Source organism: Mercenaria mercenaria, chromosome 18, assembly GCF_021730395.1.
Source record: "Mercenaria mercenaria strain notata chromosome 18, MADL_Memer_1, whole genome shotgun sequence".
NCBI classification, from domain to species: Eukaryota; Metazoa; Mollusca; class Bivalvia; order Venerida; family Veneridae; genus Mercenaria; species Mercenaria mercenaria.
The window spans coordinates 47,118,957-47,139,337 of record NC_069378.1 but is presented as its reverse complement, the minus strand read 5'-3'; the positions used below and the strand labels follow the sequence as shown (position 1 = coordinate 47,139,337).

Genomic DNA, 20,381 nt, shown 5'->3' with positions numbered 1-20,381 from the left:
ATGCATAAAATGTCAACATATAGATATATTAACTCAGAAAAATTACTCTTGAGAGATGTCGAAAGTATCTGAAACTGAGAAAAACACGAAGTATTTCTTAATGATATGAAAAATCTAGCGGACAGAATTTTTCCAAATTTTATACTATGTAAGCTAGAACTAAGTCAAAAAAATCTAAACCAAAAAATAATATCAACCCATGCTTGTTTTCAAGAAAAATTAAAAAATATTCACTCCACCCACAAAAGTATTTTTTCATTACCCCACCCACCTAAAAATTATGAACATTTTTTTTCTTACAAAACAAATTACACAATGTTATTATCAGTTCCTTAACCAATATTCTTACTCACATGCGGAATAATGCTCCTTTAAGGTTGCATGCCTCTAGGTCAAATACTTTTTGAGATACATGCTACACAAGCTTTCACATCCAATTTACGTATATATTTGACCACGTCAAGGGACATAAATCTGTTTTTATTGAGTGAAACCTCAAATAAAAGCACTGGTGCACAACTTCGCATGCTGAATTTAATTCTTGTGTGGTTTCATGACTCTTGGCGCATATAATTTTGAGGTACATGCGACACAAATGTTTAGACCCTTTATGTACAATTTGACTATCAAGGGCCATAACTCTGGTCTTACTACGTGAAATGCGGGATGGGGCACAAACAGTATAACAACATTTTTAGGAAGTCACATTTGAACTTGAAGGAGATATATCTACGTTAAGATTTTCTGGAATTTTATTTGACTTGGAGTCGGCTGCATCATTACTGGACGAAATAGTTTACTTTCAAATTGGCTGTCCACAATGTATTCGATTCGAGCACTTCCTACAACTACACCTCCAATAAAACACCATCACTTTTAAAGGTAAAATAAGGATGCAAGACCTACATTGTCAGTACATACGATATATTTTGCGCGAGTGCGCTGCATATCTGACAATTATGCACTTTCGGCGGCGAATTCTGAACTTTACAGTGGATATCGCTTGCTGCGCGATTGAGCTGCGCACAAAATATTGTGATGAACTCCTTTAAAGAATTATATTGTCCAATCCTAATATTGTATTCTATGAATTCTATTTCTCAGTGCCAAATAGCACATGCAAATTCCTTTTATGAAAGTTAATAAAATCTAAAAGAAGATCATTCCATAACATTGAACACCAGCCCAAGCCCTTTAGGAGCATCTTTATTTTGACAATATAGTTACAGATGAAACGTGATAATACCCATCCTCTACACGGACGGTATTGTGCCCCTTCAAAAATAATAGAAGGAAAATTTTGAACGAAATGTCGAATATACATTTTTTATGCTCTCATGCAATCGTAAAAATATAAACATATTTGCTTATTACGGTTTAGGAATTTAAAGATCTAAACAAGAGCACCGCCCTGCGGATGCAGACGCTCATCTGATTTTTTTTTGTCTCTGTATAATAGAAATATTGATCTACCCATGATTTTCTAAATCTAAAAGGGGTCATAATTCTTGCAAAAAGCGATGCAGAGTTACGGTACTTGTTTTGCAGAGCTCCAAATTTTAAGGCAATAGCTTTGATCGTAAAGGAGAAAAGTTGACTTAAATGCAAAACTCAACCAAGAAATCCCAAATTTTCTAAGTCAAAAAGGGCCATAATTCTTGCAAAAAGCAGGATGGAGTTATGTTTCTTGCTGTACAGAGTCAGCTTTTGATGATGAACAGGTGTTATTATTATTATTATTATACCACATTTATATAGCACTCTTTTCATGCACTTGTACACGTTCAAAAGTGCTTTACAGAATAAATTGCAAAAATACAAACAAATACGTATACAAAGACAATGCATTCCACGTTAACAAAAATCATGAATGAAAACAAGCATAATTTAAAAAAAAAATAAAAATAAAAAAAATAAATAAAAAATAAATGTATCGGTCAGTTAAAAAATATTGTACAAAGAAGTGGGTTTTGAGCAGGCTTTTGAAAGCAGCTAGCGTGTCAGCTTCCCTGATCTTGACAGGAAGGGAGTTCCAAAGCTTTGGAGCAGTGCACGAAAAGTTGCGATTGCCATACATCATGGTTTTAGATTTTGGCATAACCAGTGACAGCGTGTCTTGTGATCTTAGGGTCCTGACCGGTTTATACACTTCTAGCATATCCCTTATATAGGCAGGGGACTGATTGTGTAAAGCCTTAAAGGTGTGGGTCAGAACCTTGTATTGCACCCTGTATTTAACTGGCAACCAGTGAAGCTCCTTCAGAACCGGTGTTATATGATTGCGACGGGGCGTCTTAGTGATTACGCGAGCTGCAGTGTTCTGGACATGTTGCAACTTGTTAAGTGTGCTGTTTGGTATACCACTTAACAAGGCATTACAGTAGTCTAACCGTGCAGTAACCAGGCTATTTATAAGGGTTTTTGTGGCATCACTGGTAAGATACCGTCTGATGTGACCTATTCTGCGAAGTTGTGCATACCCAGCCCGGCACACCCAGTTGACTTGTTGTTCCATATCCATACCGCTGTCAAATACTGCTCCAAGATTCCTAACACATTTCGTGGATTTTATCACAGAGTCACCGACCTTCACAGAAACGTCATCAATGTACTTGGAGTTACGCTTTGATGTCAATAGCATTACCTCAGTTTTATCAGCATTGAGCTTCAGCATGTTGGAATTCATCCACGAGACAATTTCAGCCAGACAGCTCTCAATGCGGCGCAAAGCTTCACTTCTGGCCACAGCCTCTATCGGCTTAAAAGATAGGTATAATTGAGAGTCATCAGCGTAAAAATGATGAAGAAGTCCATGACGTCTGCATATGGCACCCACGGGTTTAGTGTACATGATATAGTTCTTTGGACCAAGCACTGATCCCTGGGGCACACTGTATTTCATCAACGTAGGCGTCGACAACTCACCATCAACGCATACAGTTTGATAGCGGTCACTAAGATATGATGACATCCATGCAAGTGCTTTGTCTGTGACTCCAAAATGATGTTCGAGCCGGTGTAACAGTGTTTGGTGATCAATCGTGTCGAAAGCCGCAGAAAGATCGAGTAGCACGAGGACTGTTACAGAATTTTGATAGAGAGATGTGAGGATGTCATTCTGTACCTTTATCAAAGCCGACTCAATTGAATGAAACTTTCTGTAAGCAGACTGCAGTCCCTCATGTAGCCCATTTTCACTCAAGTGCCGCTCAAGACGCGCATCTACTACCTTTTCTAAGATTTTTGAAATAAAAGGGAGGTTAGATACAGGCCTGTAGTTTTTGAGAATGTTTGGTTCAAGACCTGGTTTCTTAAGCAGGGGTCTTATCCTAGCACTTTTAAACTCTTTTGGTTTATAACCTAATTCCATTGAGGTATTTATGATGTTTGTTATCAGCGGCAAGAGCTCATCGAGACATTTCTTCAGAAGCAATGTTGGTAAAGGGTCAAGTTCGCAGGATTTGTTTGGAGATTTTTGTATAATTTGTTCTACATCTTCTATCGTTGTAGGAGCCAAATCAATAAGACAGTTTGCAACTTCTTGGTGTTCTGGACAATGCAAGTCTACTGAATCACGATCAGTTTGGCTATGCGAAATAATATCATTCCTAATGTTCTCAATTTTCTCGATGAAAAAGTCAGTAAACTTCTGCGCAAGTTCCTTTGATGATGTGTTAGAGGGACGGAAAGCATCTTGGCTGTCTCCTAGTAGATTTTTTGTTATCTTGGCAAAACGTTTGTGGTCAGTGCCACACGACTTCACCTTATCAGAGAAGTAGTCGGTTCGGGCCTGAATTAGGAGTTTATTCATGGTAGCACATTGGTCCCTATAAAGTTGATGGTCGATTGTTAGTTTGGATTTACGCCACTTCCGCTCAAGCTTGCGTTTTAAGTGTTTAGCCTCATGAAGTTCGTCTGTAAACCACGGACAGCTAGGTCGAAGAACGATAGTTTTTGTGCGTAAAGGAGCGTGTTTATCTGTCAGTAAAGATAATCCTTTTGAATATGCATTTACTAGCTGATCCACGTCTGCGCCTTCTGGAAACGTATTTAGTGCAAGGGACGCTGAGATGTCTTGTTTGAAAGAACTTACGTCAATAGAGCGTAATTTCCGAAAAGAAACTTGCTTCCGTATCGGAGCTGGTTTTGCGGCACAGGCGTTGAAGTGAATTGCATGGTGATCCTGTGACATATTACCAGTATTGTCACAAAGACCTGGATCGATTACCTCGACACATGTTATTATTTTGCTGTCGTTCTTGGTTATTACAACATCTAATGTATGACCGCGGGCATGGGATGGTCCGTTCACATGTTGATGCATACCACATGACTGAAGTACACTTTTAAATCTGACAGCATCTCGGTCTGATGGAATATCAAGATGGAAATTCATGTTGCAAGGTGTTGCAAGTTTTAAAGCAATAACTTTGACAGTTTTGGAGAAAAGCTGACCTAACACAAAACTTAACCGAGAAATTTGATTTTCTAAGTCCAAAAGGGACAGGATGGAGTTATGTTTCTTCAAGTACAGAGTCAACTTTTGATGGTAAACAAGTGTCGTAAGTTTCAAAGCAATATCTTTAACAGTTTAGGAGAATAGTTGACCTAAACGCAAAACTGAATCGAGAAATCTGATATTTTCTAAGTCCAAAATGGGCCATAATTCTTGCAAAAAAGCTGTTTGGAGTTATGTTTCTTGCTGTACAGAGTCCGCTTTTGATGGTAAACAAGTGTTGCAAGTTTAAAAGCAATAGCTTTGATAGATTAGTAGAAAAGCTGACCTAAACACAAAACTTAACTAAGAAATCTGATTTTCTAAATCCAAAATGGGTCTTAATTTTTGCAAAAAGCTGGATGGAGTTATGTTTCTTGCTGCACAGAGTAAGCTTTTGATGGTGAACAAGTGTTGCAAGTTTCAAAGCAATAGCTTTAATAGTTTAGGAGAAAGGTTAACTTAAAAATAAAACTTAACCAAGAAATCTGATATTTTCTACGTCCAAAAGGGACCATAATTCTTGCAAAATGCTGTACAGAGTCCGCTTTGGATGGTGAACACGTTTTACAAGTTTGAAAGCAATAGCTTTGACACTGTAGAAGAAAAGCTGACCTAAACATAAAACTTAACCAGGCATCGCCGACGCCGACACCGACGCAGACGCCGATGCCGATCGAGTGATGACAATAACTCATCATTTTTCTTCAAACAATCAGATGAGCTAAAAGAGTGAGAAAATATGCTTTTTTCGTGCAATAGTTATTTTAAGTTAAATAAAATGCTCATGCAAGGGAAGCATATTTAGCCTTACTGAATTGGAAGGCCAGTGTGCAAACCACTCGCGGGCCTTAATTTCAGGAAAGTCAGACGGATAGCTCAGTGGTTTGCACACTGGCCTTCCAATCCTGGCCTTCCAATCCTGAGGTCGGGGGTTCGATCCTCGGCTACTCGGGAATTTTCAGAAACGCTTTTCAGTGTTTCCCATCCAACTAGAGGTGTACTGGTCAGGAACCCAGGCAATCCTTGCGTGTATCAGTGCTATACACTACAGTGCTAGTAGAGGATGAATTATGCGCCCTGTGTGGCTGCATTTGAACGTGAAATTGATCATGAAAAGGGCGCTATATAAATCTGGTAATAATAATAAATAATAATAATAATTTTGACGAAAATTTAAATACACTGATAAAAATAGTACGAAGTTTGTCACAAACGTTGTTGGACACAGAAGATGTCTCGACATAAAAACTACATGCATTATTTACATATATATTTTTAATATGGATCTCTAATAAAAGACGAAATCAGTGACATTTTACAGACATTAAATCAAATATATCTTCTTTAGCCGGTGTAAATTTCGTTAGAATACATTGAATAATGACTAATGAGGTGGTTGTCTTCCTTCTCTCGGATCATCTTCCAAAGAGGTTCTTACCTTTCTAAAACGTCCATGCCACTTGTATACAAACGAGTGACTGCATTTGTACCAAGTATTTGACTTTCCATCAGTTGTAGAGTTTGTTTTGGTGTCTTGTTTAAGCAAACAAAGAATTAATTATTGCCCGAATTTCAATGTCATTCTTTACAAACGTCATTTTTGCGCATAAGTGTTCTTGACAACAACGTAAAAATAATCACACAGCGACCATGAAAATAGCTACACTAACAATATTTTATGAAAATGACGTCATAATGTCCCGGTAACGTATTGCGCTAAATTTGGACAGTCATAAAGACAATATCTGATATCAAGTTTCAAGGTGTTATGGATAACATTTTCACTTCCGGCGATGGGGTATAAGCGGGTTAGCAATAATTAAATGAATATGTCAAATACTGCCGTATAGTAGGTTTCATGCATCTTATTCACAATGCAATGTCCATGCCAATTTTGAAAAGTTTCGTAAATTCTTAAAGATTTTAGAGCAAAAAAAAAATATTATGAACCTGTACTAATTTGCATAAATCATTACTAAGAAAATGGCTTTACATTTTAGCAGGAACTTTTATTAAAATGTCATATATTTAGCGCAGATTTACGAGGGGACGTTCTTAAACGTCATTTTATATAGACTTGCAAATATGTTTAAGTGCATACATACTTTACATCTGTAGTGCTCGGGACTACTGTCCAGAATTAACTCGACTGAGACACTGGACATGGCTTCTTTTAATGCTCTTGCACAGAGATACGAGATCAGTCGTACGATTTTGTTCTAAGACTGAGAAAAACACAGATCGTTTAACATGTAAACTAAATTTTTTTCGGACTCTTATCAATGACATAAATAGTGTATACGATTTGCATCAGACTAGCTCCTAGACTATGATATATCTTTTTACAATTTTATGATTGAATGAGGTGAACTGAGCCAGTCTATATCCTATGTCCAATATGATAATTTGAACATCATTTCTTTGTGAAAATCTCTAAAATAGACTCGCTTTTGTCTCTATTGAATGGAAGTATACAAAAAAGAGGAAAATGTAAAAATATATTATCATCAGTCTGATGGCTAGCCTAGATTTGAACATAAGGTTACCAAATAGCAAACGATAAGCATAGAGGGGTTCCTATAATAGTAACTGAAGGAATAGCGAAGTAAAACAAATACACATACGTGATACGTTCAAACGGAGGCAGTGGGAATTTGGAAGAGCAGAGTGCATCATGTATTTTTAACAATTGCCTCGGATATAAGGTGCGTTCCAAAATCACTCATTTATTGCCAAAAGAGCAAACAATAAAAGCACCAGAACATTTCCTTAGACGGGTATGATGGGACGTGGAAGACTTTATGAACAGGAAAACTATTATGAATTTGTTGAATTCAGACAAACGCATAAAAACCAATGGAAGAGATCTAGATTGTTGTCACCTGATAAGCAACGGTAAAGAAATCAGCAACTATTCCGTTTTATGACCATTTTCTTTATGAACAGACAGTGTATGGTACCGATGCATACAGTTCCGAAAGTCAAGATTACAAATGCATATTTTTATCAAAGTTATGTAATTCACGATATAAGTTAACCACAAAAAATAAAATCATGTTTGAAGCAAATCACTATTGTGTCTTTGAATGAAATTTCAGTTTATTTCCTTCGTTACAATTATGTTTATAATTATTATCAACCGGTAAAACGACGTGATTCGAATTGAACTGGAAACCGGTATATTTCACCAGACATATATCAAACAGGGAATGCCATGTTCCAAGACAAAAGCCTCCGCAAAACGAAAGCCACAGCACGCAAACGCGCACACTATAAACACAAAACACACACACACGCACACAAAGCAAACACACGAGGACAAAACGAACAAATTAAGGGACATACTGGGGCACCGCCTTGGAACGGTCAGTGGCAAAAACACCACTGGGAGGCTTCAACTGGTTTATGGTGCGTACCCAACCTCATTCTTACCCCCACCAAGTTCCAAAGACACGGGGCAGTGTAAATAAAAGTAATCCTTGCCACACACGTAATAGAAATAAAAAGGCATGGCATGTAAAACACAAAAATGCTCCTGTAGAAATATATAAAAAACAAACCTTAAGAACCAAAAACGTATGTACTCACTGCCTTTACAGAAGACAGAGCAAAAAGAGAAACATCCTTAAGGGCCCGAAGAAACAGGCCAGGAGACAAATATCAAACAGTTCAGTCCTGGTGGGATTTAAAAACTGCATATCATAGAGTCACCCCCCTCTTCTGTCAGACGCAATCAAAGAGGGAAGCGTACTGTCCAACAGTAAATGGGTTGAACACCAAGCATGCATTGTGTCGCAAAACAATACATACACTGTCGTGTTGTAATGTATTGTTACCTGAGAGAAATAAAATAAATTTAAATTTAAATTGTCGAAGTCTTAACGAGGTTATCATCATGTTAGCAGACGCCAATTGATGGAAAATGTGAACTCTATTCTAAAAAATGTAGATAGAAAGTTGTCAGTTTTTAAAGACTGTATCCAGACATAACACCATGGTGTTTATTATCAAGAGCTAAGAAACGCTTATTAAATACGTTAGCCAATGTCACAGTTGTCAGTAGCACGACATAAGAAAAACAGACAATTCCGATAATGTTTATTATTAGTGCTTATGTCAAAAGGCTTCTTAAATGTACACCTTGATTTTGTACTGTATATCAACCATTTATCTATAACAGGCTGCTGTTGTACCAGTTAAAGTTTGTTTTATATCATTTACCATTTTTACTTTATTATATTGGTCCATGCACTTCTAGAGGAAAAAACTCATTCATGTACATATCCGTTTTTAAAATAAATAGAAAATACTGATTACTTTATTTCAAAATACTGACATACATATAAATAGCGCTACCTGTTGTTGTAATTCACCTCCTGACGAACCTCTACATGGATGTTAAACCTATTCATTTAACAATGGTATTATCAAACGAAATAAAAAAACATTACAACTGATACACTAATTATTTAGACAATAAACCATCTCGATGGCAAAAATAACGTATTCAATCCTTCTTTTAGATTAAATCAAGTGCATGATAGATTAAATACCTGTGAAACTATTCAATGTTCTTGTCTTGGAGTTAACTCAAAATAACAATACATTGATAACAGTCTTTACGGTGGGACTTTAAATGTATCAAGTATGATTTCGCAACAATTTAGCAGTGTATGTAGAGATAGACTCTAAACTTTCCAACGATAGAATACATGAAATAACGTCAAAGTGCTTGAAATAAACAAAAACTGAGTTTACAAAATTTGCAATTTATGATGGTTTCGTTGATATAAATAACATAAGTAACATCCACAGAGAATGACAACTCTTGCCTTAGGCCAGTACTTGTAAGCAGAAATATCTATTAGTTTGCTTGCCTTGCAGTTACACAACTGAGTGGAAAATGAAAACGGTTTATGACACAATATTATACAGCAGAACTAAAACATTTAGGATTTATTCATAATTATGTGTTTGATTTACCCTTCAAAACATACTTCATATGATTTTATCAGCTTACCTATGCAAAGAAAACCTTTAACAAGCCGATAATAAAAGTAAATATCAGTAAGTATTTTATAGTGCAGACAATACAGTTTTGCTTAAAATCAAAATGTCACAATAGAATCACTTTTATAATACAGAAATGGTAGGACTAATAAAGGTGCAATATTGATCTCTATTTCCTATGCCTGATGTATGTATGTATACGTGAGTAACATAAAAATGCATTCACATTGTAAAACAAATAGACAAAGATGAAAATCAAAAATAACAATCCAACAATGTAGGACACCACCTTTGAAATGTAAATGGCATAAAACCATTTGGGAGTGTAATCTGTTACGTTGTGCGCTAACTCATCCTCTTTATGCAAGCCATATGTTACAGTTGCAAGATAGTGTAAATGAAAGATACTCCCACCGGGTGAATCCCTAACACACGTGGTAACAACACACATGATACGTAAAAGACACATTATTTGTATACATAGAACGTTTCGATAATAAATGTACTAAAGCACTTTGCAGAGGGAAGAGCAGCAGAAAAAAAGCCTACTGTGATTGATTTCCGTAAGCAGCAACTGGAAGAATTGGACAGGTTGATCAAACAGACGTGGACGCTTATAAAGGTTATGGACAAATCCAGCCTCACTCTTCAACCAATATCATGTTCCTATATTAGAAGACTTTGTAAATGAAATTACTCCTCGCCAGGTGAATCCCTGACACAAGTAACAGTAACCACTAGACCACATTGTAAAACACAAATATGTACATCACGTACAGGTATGTAACATAAAAATCCATGGGAGCATTAACATATGAATACATAGTATTCGCAGAAACCATGGCAACAAGAAGAATATATAAAGGACGACGGGTAAAATTAGCAAAGAGTCCACCCCTTAGCGAAATTTAAGAGCTAATTGCCATAGAGTTCTATAACATGGATTTGTACTTAAAATGTCGTACGTTCCCAATTATATAATGTTGTCCTCACATTATTGCACTCATTGATTTATTAAATAAATCCTATACTTATTTTGAATTTAATTTGTATTCAATTTTGTCTGATGTGTAAATATTTTTTCAAACGGTTGATATCTAGATTTTGATTCTTAATCAAGTTCAAGTCATTTTGATGGTATAATACTACGCTCGCCACTGTTTAAGTGTAGATGTATTTATAGAAACAATGTATATATGAAACTGATTGCTACGTTCTTCATTTTGTGTTCAGCGATGAAAATAACAAGTTGAGAGATCTGACTTGTAAGCCAGATTTGATGTTGTCGTAGTGCTTTAAGTTTCGTTTCTGTGGTATTTAGCTAAAATAGGTTATTACACATTGATGAATTCTTAAACTAGATGCCCGCGGGCAACATGTCGGGCCCACCAGCTGTCAAAAGGACTAAGAGTTGCACATGACACCCTGTCTCATTGAGGTAAACATAAATTCCAAATAAAAAATGATTGCAAAAAGTTACAATATAAGTTATAGTAACAAAGAGAAGTAAATCTTTAAAAAAACCTAAGTCCAAACAAAAATCCTTACGAGTAGAGATAGGTCAAAATACACCTCAAAATTGGATGTAACATGCATATTGAACTACTTAAAAGTGGTCTTGATTTTTCCCTATGACCAGTAATAAAAAAGTTACAATATAAGCTATTTATAGTAACAACTAAGGGAAATAATTCTAGGTTCTTGCACATGACACTCCGTCTCATGCTGGTGAACAAGTGTGCCAAATCACACCAAAATCCCCCATGCATGAAAAAGAAATGCTCCAGACAAAGTGTGACCTTGTCCTCTAAGATAGGAACCTGCGGTTTGCGCATGGCACTCCGTCTCACTAAGGTTAACATTCATGCCAAATATAAACGAGATTGCTCCATGCATGTCAAAGTTATGGTCCGGACAAACAAATCCGGATGGACACACGGACGCACACATGGACGCACGCACGCACGCACGCACATACACCAAACAGCCATTTGGACAACAATGTCTTCGCTTCCACAAGCGGGCTCGACAAAAAACATAAAAAAACTATGTTAAAATGTGGTATGCATCTATATATTTTGCAGTTTCGGTCATTTGTCTGGGAGATGAATTTTGTTCCGCTATTCTAAGAATTTAAATATTATTAAAAGGTAGTCGCTGCATGACTTTAGTCAGAATAATCAGTATTTGTCAAAAGGTGATTAATTACACGTGAACTGTTGGTATGAATTGTGCAATAAAAGCATACTGACCTTCACGTTACGGAAAACGATTTCTGAGAAAAACGTTCAAGTTGTAATCTACAAGTATAAATTATTCTAGTCACCTAATCATTGTCACGCCGAATAGTGATGAAAACCTAATCATATCACTTCGCTACTACTTGAAGAAGGTGATTAAATTATAAGATATATATAAAAAAAAAAAACGACTTTCATATGATAATCGAAGATACAGTCTTAGTAGGATATTGGCTATAGGTGTCAATCATCTAATCCAAATTTCATCACGTGCAATATCTTATCTCATGATTGTGAAACTTTTATCGGCTCTAGACTGATTGTAAAGTGATATCTGGTTTTTAAAAGATTTATTGCAATCAAGCAATATGTAATAGTAGCTAATTGACATCTGATCATAAAATTGAAATTCAGACATTTGATTATTTTTAATTGCAGTACATATTGTTAGATATTCTCGTTGCTGCTGCAATTTGCAAGTAACAAGATAAGTTTGACTTGGAATATTGTTGTTAGTCGTACGTGTCTAAATGAATAAGCAAAGGCAAATATATTTACGAACACAAAATGATATCAAATTACATTAATATATTTATGTTTGACCATGCTCTATAAACACATATTCAAAATTTTCCGCTATTTAACAGGTTATCAAGTCGTTCTTACTAGTAGGCAGAGCCAATAAGACACTTAAATTACCAGCAGCAATGACGCCATGATAAATTGACACCATAATTAAAGTGACGCAGTACACAATTTTAGACAACTGTGTAAACTAGAAGAAACGCTGCAAATGTTTTGGACTTCTTACTCTTTCCTTAACAACTGTGACGTTTCAGATTCGGTCGGAATACGCCCGCGGTCGATATATCTTTTTGCAGGTTAGTAAATACTCTCATTGGCCTGAATAACAGGGAAAAGGTGTAAACTCTTACAACAAAACTGATTAAAATGCTAACAGGAAATGTTAGCATAGATTAAACAATTATTGTGTATTTTGTAATAAATTCCTTATGATGCGATCCCTTTTGAGGAATCTAATTACTAAAAGAAATGTTTGCTTTTTGAAACCTTGTCACAAACATATTTTGTTGCTGTCATTCATTGCTATTTTTACAATTTGTTTTCTATTGTATTTTCCGGACAGTCCATCAAAACAATTAAAGTAACTTTACATATCATATTCCAACATGGCTCGATTTGATTTCCAGTTAAACAAAGAAAAACCAAGCTTTGTAAACTCTGCGTTAAGCAACGGTTGACGCGCGGACCGGTAAGAGAGCATTATGATGTCAATTATGACGTCATATTGCCGCATGACGTCTAATACATTATTTCTGGTGAAAATTAGGTCCAGCATAATATTTATTGAAATATGTCAATGAACATGTCAGAATGAAAACAACCAAGACCTTCTTGTCTTTTGTCGTCTAACTGATCACGATACATCGTTCAGATGCTTCAGTATTTAATCACTTGGGCTAATGTTCTCGTGGTTCAATTCCTACGCATCTGAACTCTGAACCGTGGTAAATTAGGTGATAAACCACACGAAGGCCTTGATTATTTGTTAAATATCAATGTTTGATTCCCTGTCTCTTAATGCATCAATCACACGGAGTGCTCGAATGCTCATGTCAGACATTATGAAACAACAGATGAGCCATGCGACCAGCATGGATCCAGACCAGCCTGCGCATCCACGCAGTCTGGTCAGGATCCATGCTGTTCGCTTTCAAAGCCTATTGCAATAGAGATACTGTTAGAGAACAACATGGATCCTGACCAGACTGCGTGGATGTGCAGGCTGGTCTGGATCCATTCTGGTCACAAAGCCACTATGTTGGTTTTCTCATGGCACGGCTCAGATTATGAAATAAGTTTCAGAATATTAAATTCGAAATCATGTCTAGATTAACCTACATGCTGAAGCATTCCTAATAAAGACAACAACAACAACACAAAACAAGAAACCTCTAGACTTACTGCTTTGAAATATGAAATATAATAGAATAACATCTCGTTAATCTGCGTTAAAGTGAATAGAAGATGAATAAATTTGTGTAATAAGTGATGAAATAATAAAGTGTCAGTTTGAAAACCAACTGCTAACGTTTTAGTTATTAATCAATGATCCTGAGAACGTGTTATCACACGCAGTACTTTGGCAAATGTTACTACTGTTGCCGCTCCACCTAACAAAAGCGATATCGTTGATTTCCAAATATGCAACAGCCTGTGCCGAATCACACAATGCATTGCTGGTCACGGGAAGAGACCCATATGCAGTTGCATATGCAATCCTTCCAATCATTATATCAAATATCATGTACCCTTCGTTATAAACTCTGGTACACATGTGGGCGTAGAATCTATATGTTCCACTTTTTGGAACGATAAAAATGCCTGTAGATTGGTTGTATGATCCTCCCTGGTTTAGACGAACTTTGGAAAATACCATAATTGACTGTTCGCTTGGTGTTATGTTTGCCACATGGTAGGCATGGAATGCCACCATTGACTGACCTAAACAAAATAAATAAAAATGTATTCTAGCAAAACGAGTCATACAATCAATTCCATTTCAAAGGATTAATATGTTAATTACTTTTCGAAATATTCGTTTTGTCGCAAAACAAAACTAACAAATTAGGACGGTCAATTAAATGATTCACTATTCTATCTAGTTACCTTTTCACTGCATATATATGTATTACAGTATAAATAGCGTTAAAGATTTAAGAAACATTAATGCACCGACTTATCATTGTAAGACCTAAGTAATATTTTGCATTACACATTTATATTTAAATCAGACCTTGCCATCACAGATTTTCTCTGCGGGGCGGTATTTCTATTACTCTAACTTAAAATGACAAATAAATGATTTCTTTATATTGCATTCAATTTGGCTTGCTATATTTAATATCTTTTTTTTCTTTAGTATCCGTCTGTATAACTTTTGAATGTGTATTTTATAGTACTTTTGACTCCGTACAAGCATAATAAGAGTGCTGTATAGGTATGATATACTATTAGTAATAATAATAATAATAATAATAAATTATAATAATAATACCAATGATGATGATGATGATAATAATAATAATAATAATAATAATAATAATAATAGAATTAATAGTAGCAATAATAATAATAATAATAATTGTTCCGTACAGAGATAAGCGTACCTTTTCTTTCTTCCAACCTATTTTCTAGGAATTCAATCCTGTTCGTCAATTCTTTAATTTTTGCTTCAGATTCTATCTTTATTTGTCGCAATCGAAGCTAAAGTGTAAAGAAATTATAGTTTTATTCATATATAGAACATTTTCCTAGAAACTCTAAATCAGGCATATTGTGTACTGACAGAACGGAAAACAAATCTGAATTTGACATTCAAATAGTCATTTTTAAATTAAATATTATGATGTAAAGACACAATTAGGAAACCGAAAACACATTTTAATATAGTTCTTGTTGGTCTTTGAGTAACACCGATACATATTATGTCATTCCAACTTTGAATAATATGGATGAAAGGTCGATATTTCAGGCAAATGTGGACAGTTTGTTTGAAACATAGATCTTCCATACACTTGGTAGCTTCAACAAGCTTGTAGGTAGCTTCCTTACGATAACAAGAAGTAGATATTTAATATTGTATTTGGTTTATCGTAAACTAAAAGTTATAATGTTTGCTAGATACCTGTCTATTGAAATATATATATACTAGGTTATGCATATAACGTGCAAAATTTACTTTATTATCACTGGTACATAAATAGAAATGTATAAAATACCAACATGTAATTAATACATTAAAGGAACCTGCACACAGTGTTTAACAATAATGCCGCAACTACAACTTTATGTTTTAATTATAAACACATCTACTTTGAAAAAAGATTTGAATGAAGTAAAAAATCCTCCGATAGTTTGCAATTGTCAACACGTTTTCTTTTCTTTCTAATTTTCATATAGTACTGACTATTTAAAACAATCCTTTTGGGTTAGAAATTTAGCAACGTCATGTTTATTAAAGAACATTCAGATTCTTTTGAGTTCTTATCCTTTTCTGTAAGACACTAAGAAATTTCCGAGTCCTGTATAGAAAATTGAAAAGTTTAATATCCTTCTAGAGATAACCTTGAGTTAGTTAAACTCATATTCTTGTACACGAACATATTACAGCACAGTAATAGATGGCAGTATGTAGACATTGACCCTAAAATTTTCAATGATAGTATTACATTAGATAAAGTCTAGAAACTGATTTCCAAGTCCTTGAAATAACCAAAAATGATTTCACAAATGTGAAGTTTATGATAGATTTGTTAATATCAATAACAGAAGTTTTAAGTTTTAATTTAAAGTTGTGATCCACAAAGAATGACAACTCTTGCTTTGGGCTAGTACTTATAAGTAGAGATCTATTAGTTTACTTCCCTTGCAATTATACAATCGAGTGGAAAATGAAAACTGTATTAGACACAATATCATACTTTTTTGCACAACAACATTATTTAGGATTTATTCATTTTAGTTTGATTTACCCCTCAAGACATGGTTCCTATGATTTTGTCAACTTATATAATTATGGTAAAAAAAAAACTTTTAACAAGCCAATAATAAAATGAAGTACCAGTATGTAAATAATAGTGCAGATAATACAGTTTTGCTTGCATCAAAATGTCACAACAGAACCACTTTTGTAATACAGAACACCTGGTAGGATTAGTCAAGATGCAATTATATTGATCTCTATTTCCTATGCCTACAGTATGTTATATAAAACATATATTACGTGAAGAAAACTCTTCAACAACGGAAACCAAAAAAAAAAATATGGAAACAGAAAGAAAACGGATAGGAAAAAGATCATTACGATAAAAAGTGATCTTGAAACGTGCGTATTCGAGCTCATGAATACAAAATGATTGGGTAATTTGCTACTAGTACCTGCAACTTACCCCATTTTTGATATTTGCAACATATATTGCAATTAAGTTGTAAAATGTTGAGTATAAATTGAAATAAAAGAACTAATAATTTGTAATGTTACATAATGTAGAAGTATTATAAATTCTTATTTAATTAATTATGATGAAACTGACGCCTTTTTCTTGCATATTAATCTTTTTTTTTATCTTGGGGCCTCCGTAGCCGAGTGGGTGAGGTCGCTGACTTCAAATCATTTGCCAATCATCGATGTCTGTTCGAACCTCACTCGGGGCGTTGAATTCTTCATGTGAGGAAATCATCAAGCTGGCTGGTTCTATGTAGGTGCACGTTCATGATGAAATAATGCACGGAAGGGCACCTTGGGTGTTCTTCATCCATCAAAGCCGAAAACGTGCGGCTGTATTGTTAAATACTGTGTGCCATATTACATATAATTGTGTCAGTGCCACGTTAATCGTGACAAAATAAATAAATGAGCCGCGCCATGAGAAAACCAACATAGTGGGTTTGCGACCAGCATGGATCCAGACCAGCCTGCTCATCCGCGCAGTCTGATCAGGATCCATGCTGTTCGCTTTTAAAGCCTACTGCAATTAGAGAAACCGTAAGCGAACAGCATGGATCCTGACCAGACTGCGCAGATGCGCAGGCTGGTCTGGATCCATGCTGGTCGCAAAGCCACTATGTTGGTTTTCCCATGGCGCGGCTCAAATAATATCTTATCTAGTTTTAGAACATTATTTGCACTACGTTTTGTGACAGCAAAATACTCCGTAACGGAACAGTTGCAATATATACAAAAATCATGGAAACGTAGTTATTAAATAAAAAAAACTTACCATGAGTGCCTGCAAATCATGTGTTTCACAAGACAGCTCTGACGAAACTTTAACAATATAAGCACAAAAAAGAAGCACAATGTTTTGTAAGTAAACCAGATTCATAATTGTAAATGTGTTAAATGACTGACTATAACTATATGCCTCCTGTTAAGAGATCCAGTTAAATTGTGGACACAGTGTAAATACGGAAGTAATGTGAAATGCACACTTCGGTATGATATCAAATTGAAATCATCCATTCATCCAGCCAAGCAGTATTACTTTATCAAAAGGCTATAGAACTCCATACACGTTCTTAAAGCTTCTTGCTCACAGTTTGGTGAAAATATTTGAATACCGTTATTATATATAACGGTATATATTACAAATATTACATATTATATATTACAAAAATTTTGTCCGTGTGTATTATTCGAGATAATCTTGACAGAAAAAATAAGATTTTACACACATCCCTCAGAAAACACAGTTGTTCTCACTTTTAACAGAAAACAAGCATATCATAACCCCCGCCTCTTAATTTTTCCGTTTTTTCTTACTTCTCCAATACATCGTAACTTACTATTTAAATTTACATGATACTTTTACAAATAAGTATAATAGCTTTCGTGTCCTAGTCGTATTTTACTGAATATGAACGTCTAAAATTAACAATGTCATTGTTAAACACCAATCTTAAAGGCGCCAGTTATAGACCCCTATAAAATCTTAACATAAAGAATTCAGCTATACATAATCTTGTGTGCGTGTTTTGGTTGTTTTCTCAAAATATCAAGCCACAAAATAAACTTTAAATGAAAGAAATCGCTTCCTTACTTTAATAGTTACGCACAGGGGGACAAATGTAGTAAAATACTTATTTCTACTAAAAAATCGCAAATGGCGGCTAACAATATTTTACGCACGGTTGTTATAGGGACACTCATGTTTATCATGTTTCATTCATTTTTCTCTCTATGTTTTAAAGTGGTATAGGCTATTAGCTAAATCAATAACACAACTTTCGAGACCCTACATAATCAATTATGTTATTTATAAGATAACACAATTTTTGTCATCTGCTTAATATTATCATTTCTAAGCCGCTGTGCGTTATTTTCAATTTTCACAATGATATCTGCATTCAGCAAGATTTATAATTTAAGATTTTAAACTAATTTTATTCGTCTACAAATATAAGTTTAATTTAACTTTCATTTTAAAGCGGTTTAGTATATTCCTACAGTTGATAAAACTACTGTATAAAATTCAAATACAAGCCGTAATACCAGTAATAACATAATGTACGTAAATTCTAGTTTACATTTGATCTACCGTGCGTTATTTTTAACCTTTACTTCAACAATAATTGCACCAGAATCCTTTCAATAAATACTGTTTTCAGTAAGCACCGGTGTTTTGTGAAATTTGTGAACAAATGATATCTTTAAATTAATAAAGCTTTCGATGGCCCCTGTATACTAGTATTTCATTTTAAGCAGATATAAAAATCTCTTTTATCACTTCAGGCAATCGGACATAGTTTTTAATTAACCTCGACCATAACATAGATTTTCTTTCTCCGCTGCTTTCTCTGTCGAAAAACGGCGTTAAACACAAAACCAACATACCCAATCCTCAGGAAAAATACAGGGAACCAATCAAAAACGCTCTATTTTTATAAAAAAGCTATTTTCTGCTTTCAGAAAATACCACATGTTGCTCTCCTAGCAGAGTATGGGATAACAAATCATTAGTGTGCTATTTTTAGATAACTCTTCCAATGACCGTAACAGATGCCTGACATCTGTTATCAATTAACCTGATCTTATGGAATTCTGTTGATCGATATGTTCATTTAGCATTTATATATCGAACTATACAGGCGGTATTTACGCCGTTATTGTATTGTTTTGATTTATGCTACCCTTGAAAAAGGCTTTTTTAAAAAGCCGAAAGCGCTCGGGTTTATAATTAAACTTTTGACACTGTTTGAACATATATTTTCTCATACTCTATAATTTTATCTTTATGTTCTTGTATCCTTCCGGGATCCAGTGTGTTTGAAAGGCATTTCGCTGATGTTTTTTCTTTAATATCTCACTTATATATATATATATATTTGTGACAAACAATAAAAATTATATAATTACACAGAGTTATCAAGAAAAGATAAAAAAATAGGTTTAAATAGGTTGAATCAACATGACGTAAAAGTTATTTTTTTACAAGACATGCAGTGACAGGAGAAAAAAAACCATGTATTAACGAGGCAATCCAGGGGTTATTAATAAATGATTTTCAATGGTGTGTCAGGGCCGAATATCTCTATTTACGCAGATGAATCTCCTATTTGCACTTGGGCTGCGGCCACTTTACCCCTCCCCCCTGTTAACCCCCTTTCCATAAAACTTCTTCGATAACCGTGCAGGTATTGAAATGCATTTTACTTGACAATGTGCGACTGGTTAATTTTAGGAATAATGTCAATAATTTGACAATAACCAATCGGTACTGGTTTTATCTTCCCTTTTCTATCGGAGGTATACTTACGTTTGACATTTCATCCTTGACTGAGCATTAAATATTTGCTACTGTATAATTGCGATTAATATTATGAATATGCATGATCTGGAAAAAGACTACCGGGATAATATCGCATAACGAAATAGTCACTGGTCACTCAATTCATTTAGTGCTGAAGTTGAGGTTTTGCAGATGCTTCCTTTGAGTTTTCATCAGTCGTTTTCTTATGTTTCGTATATGCATTTTTGTAATTTAAAAAGAAATTGTGTATATTTTTTATAGCTCGCGTATGTTAATCATGTGACAAAACATCGGAGGAGG

General features: G+C 34.8%; 1 protein-coding gene across 1 annotated transcript; it reads right to left on the bottom strand.

Moving 5' to 3' along the window:
• Positions 1-11,920: 11,920 nt before the first annotated feature.
• On the bottom strand, positions 11,921-18,075 carry LOC123537774 (uncharacterized). The gene is made up of 3 exons (XM_053529426.1): positions 17,553-18,075; positions 14,940-15,036; positions 11,921-14,274 (listed from the first exon to the last, which is right to left on the bottom strand). Exons 1-3 carry the CDS (start codon positions 17,655-17,657, stop codon positions 13,865-13,867), a joined length of 612 nt encoding a protein of 203 aa, XP_053385401.1. The 5' UTR covers positions 17,658-18,075; the 3' UTR covers positions 11,921-13,864.
• Positions 18,076-20,381: the final 2,306 nt, after the last annotated feature.

Excerpts from the sequence above, each read along its gene's own strand:
- LOC123537774 (XM_053529426.1), bottom strand. The coding sequence starts at position 17,657 with ATGAATCTGGTTTACTTACAAAACATTGTGCTTCTTTTTTGTGCTTAT. Across the intron at positions 15,037-17,552 it reads ATGATTTGCAGGCACTCATG|CTTCGATTGCGACAAATAAA; the intron begins GTAAGTTTTTTT and ends TTTACACTTTAG. Across the intron at positions 14,275-14,939 it reads TAGGTTGGAAGAAAGAAAAG|GTCAGTCAATGGTGGCATTC; the intron begins GTACGCTTATCT and ends TATTTTGTTTAG.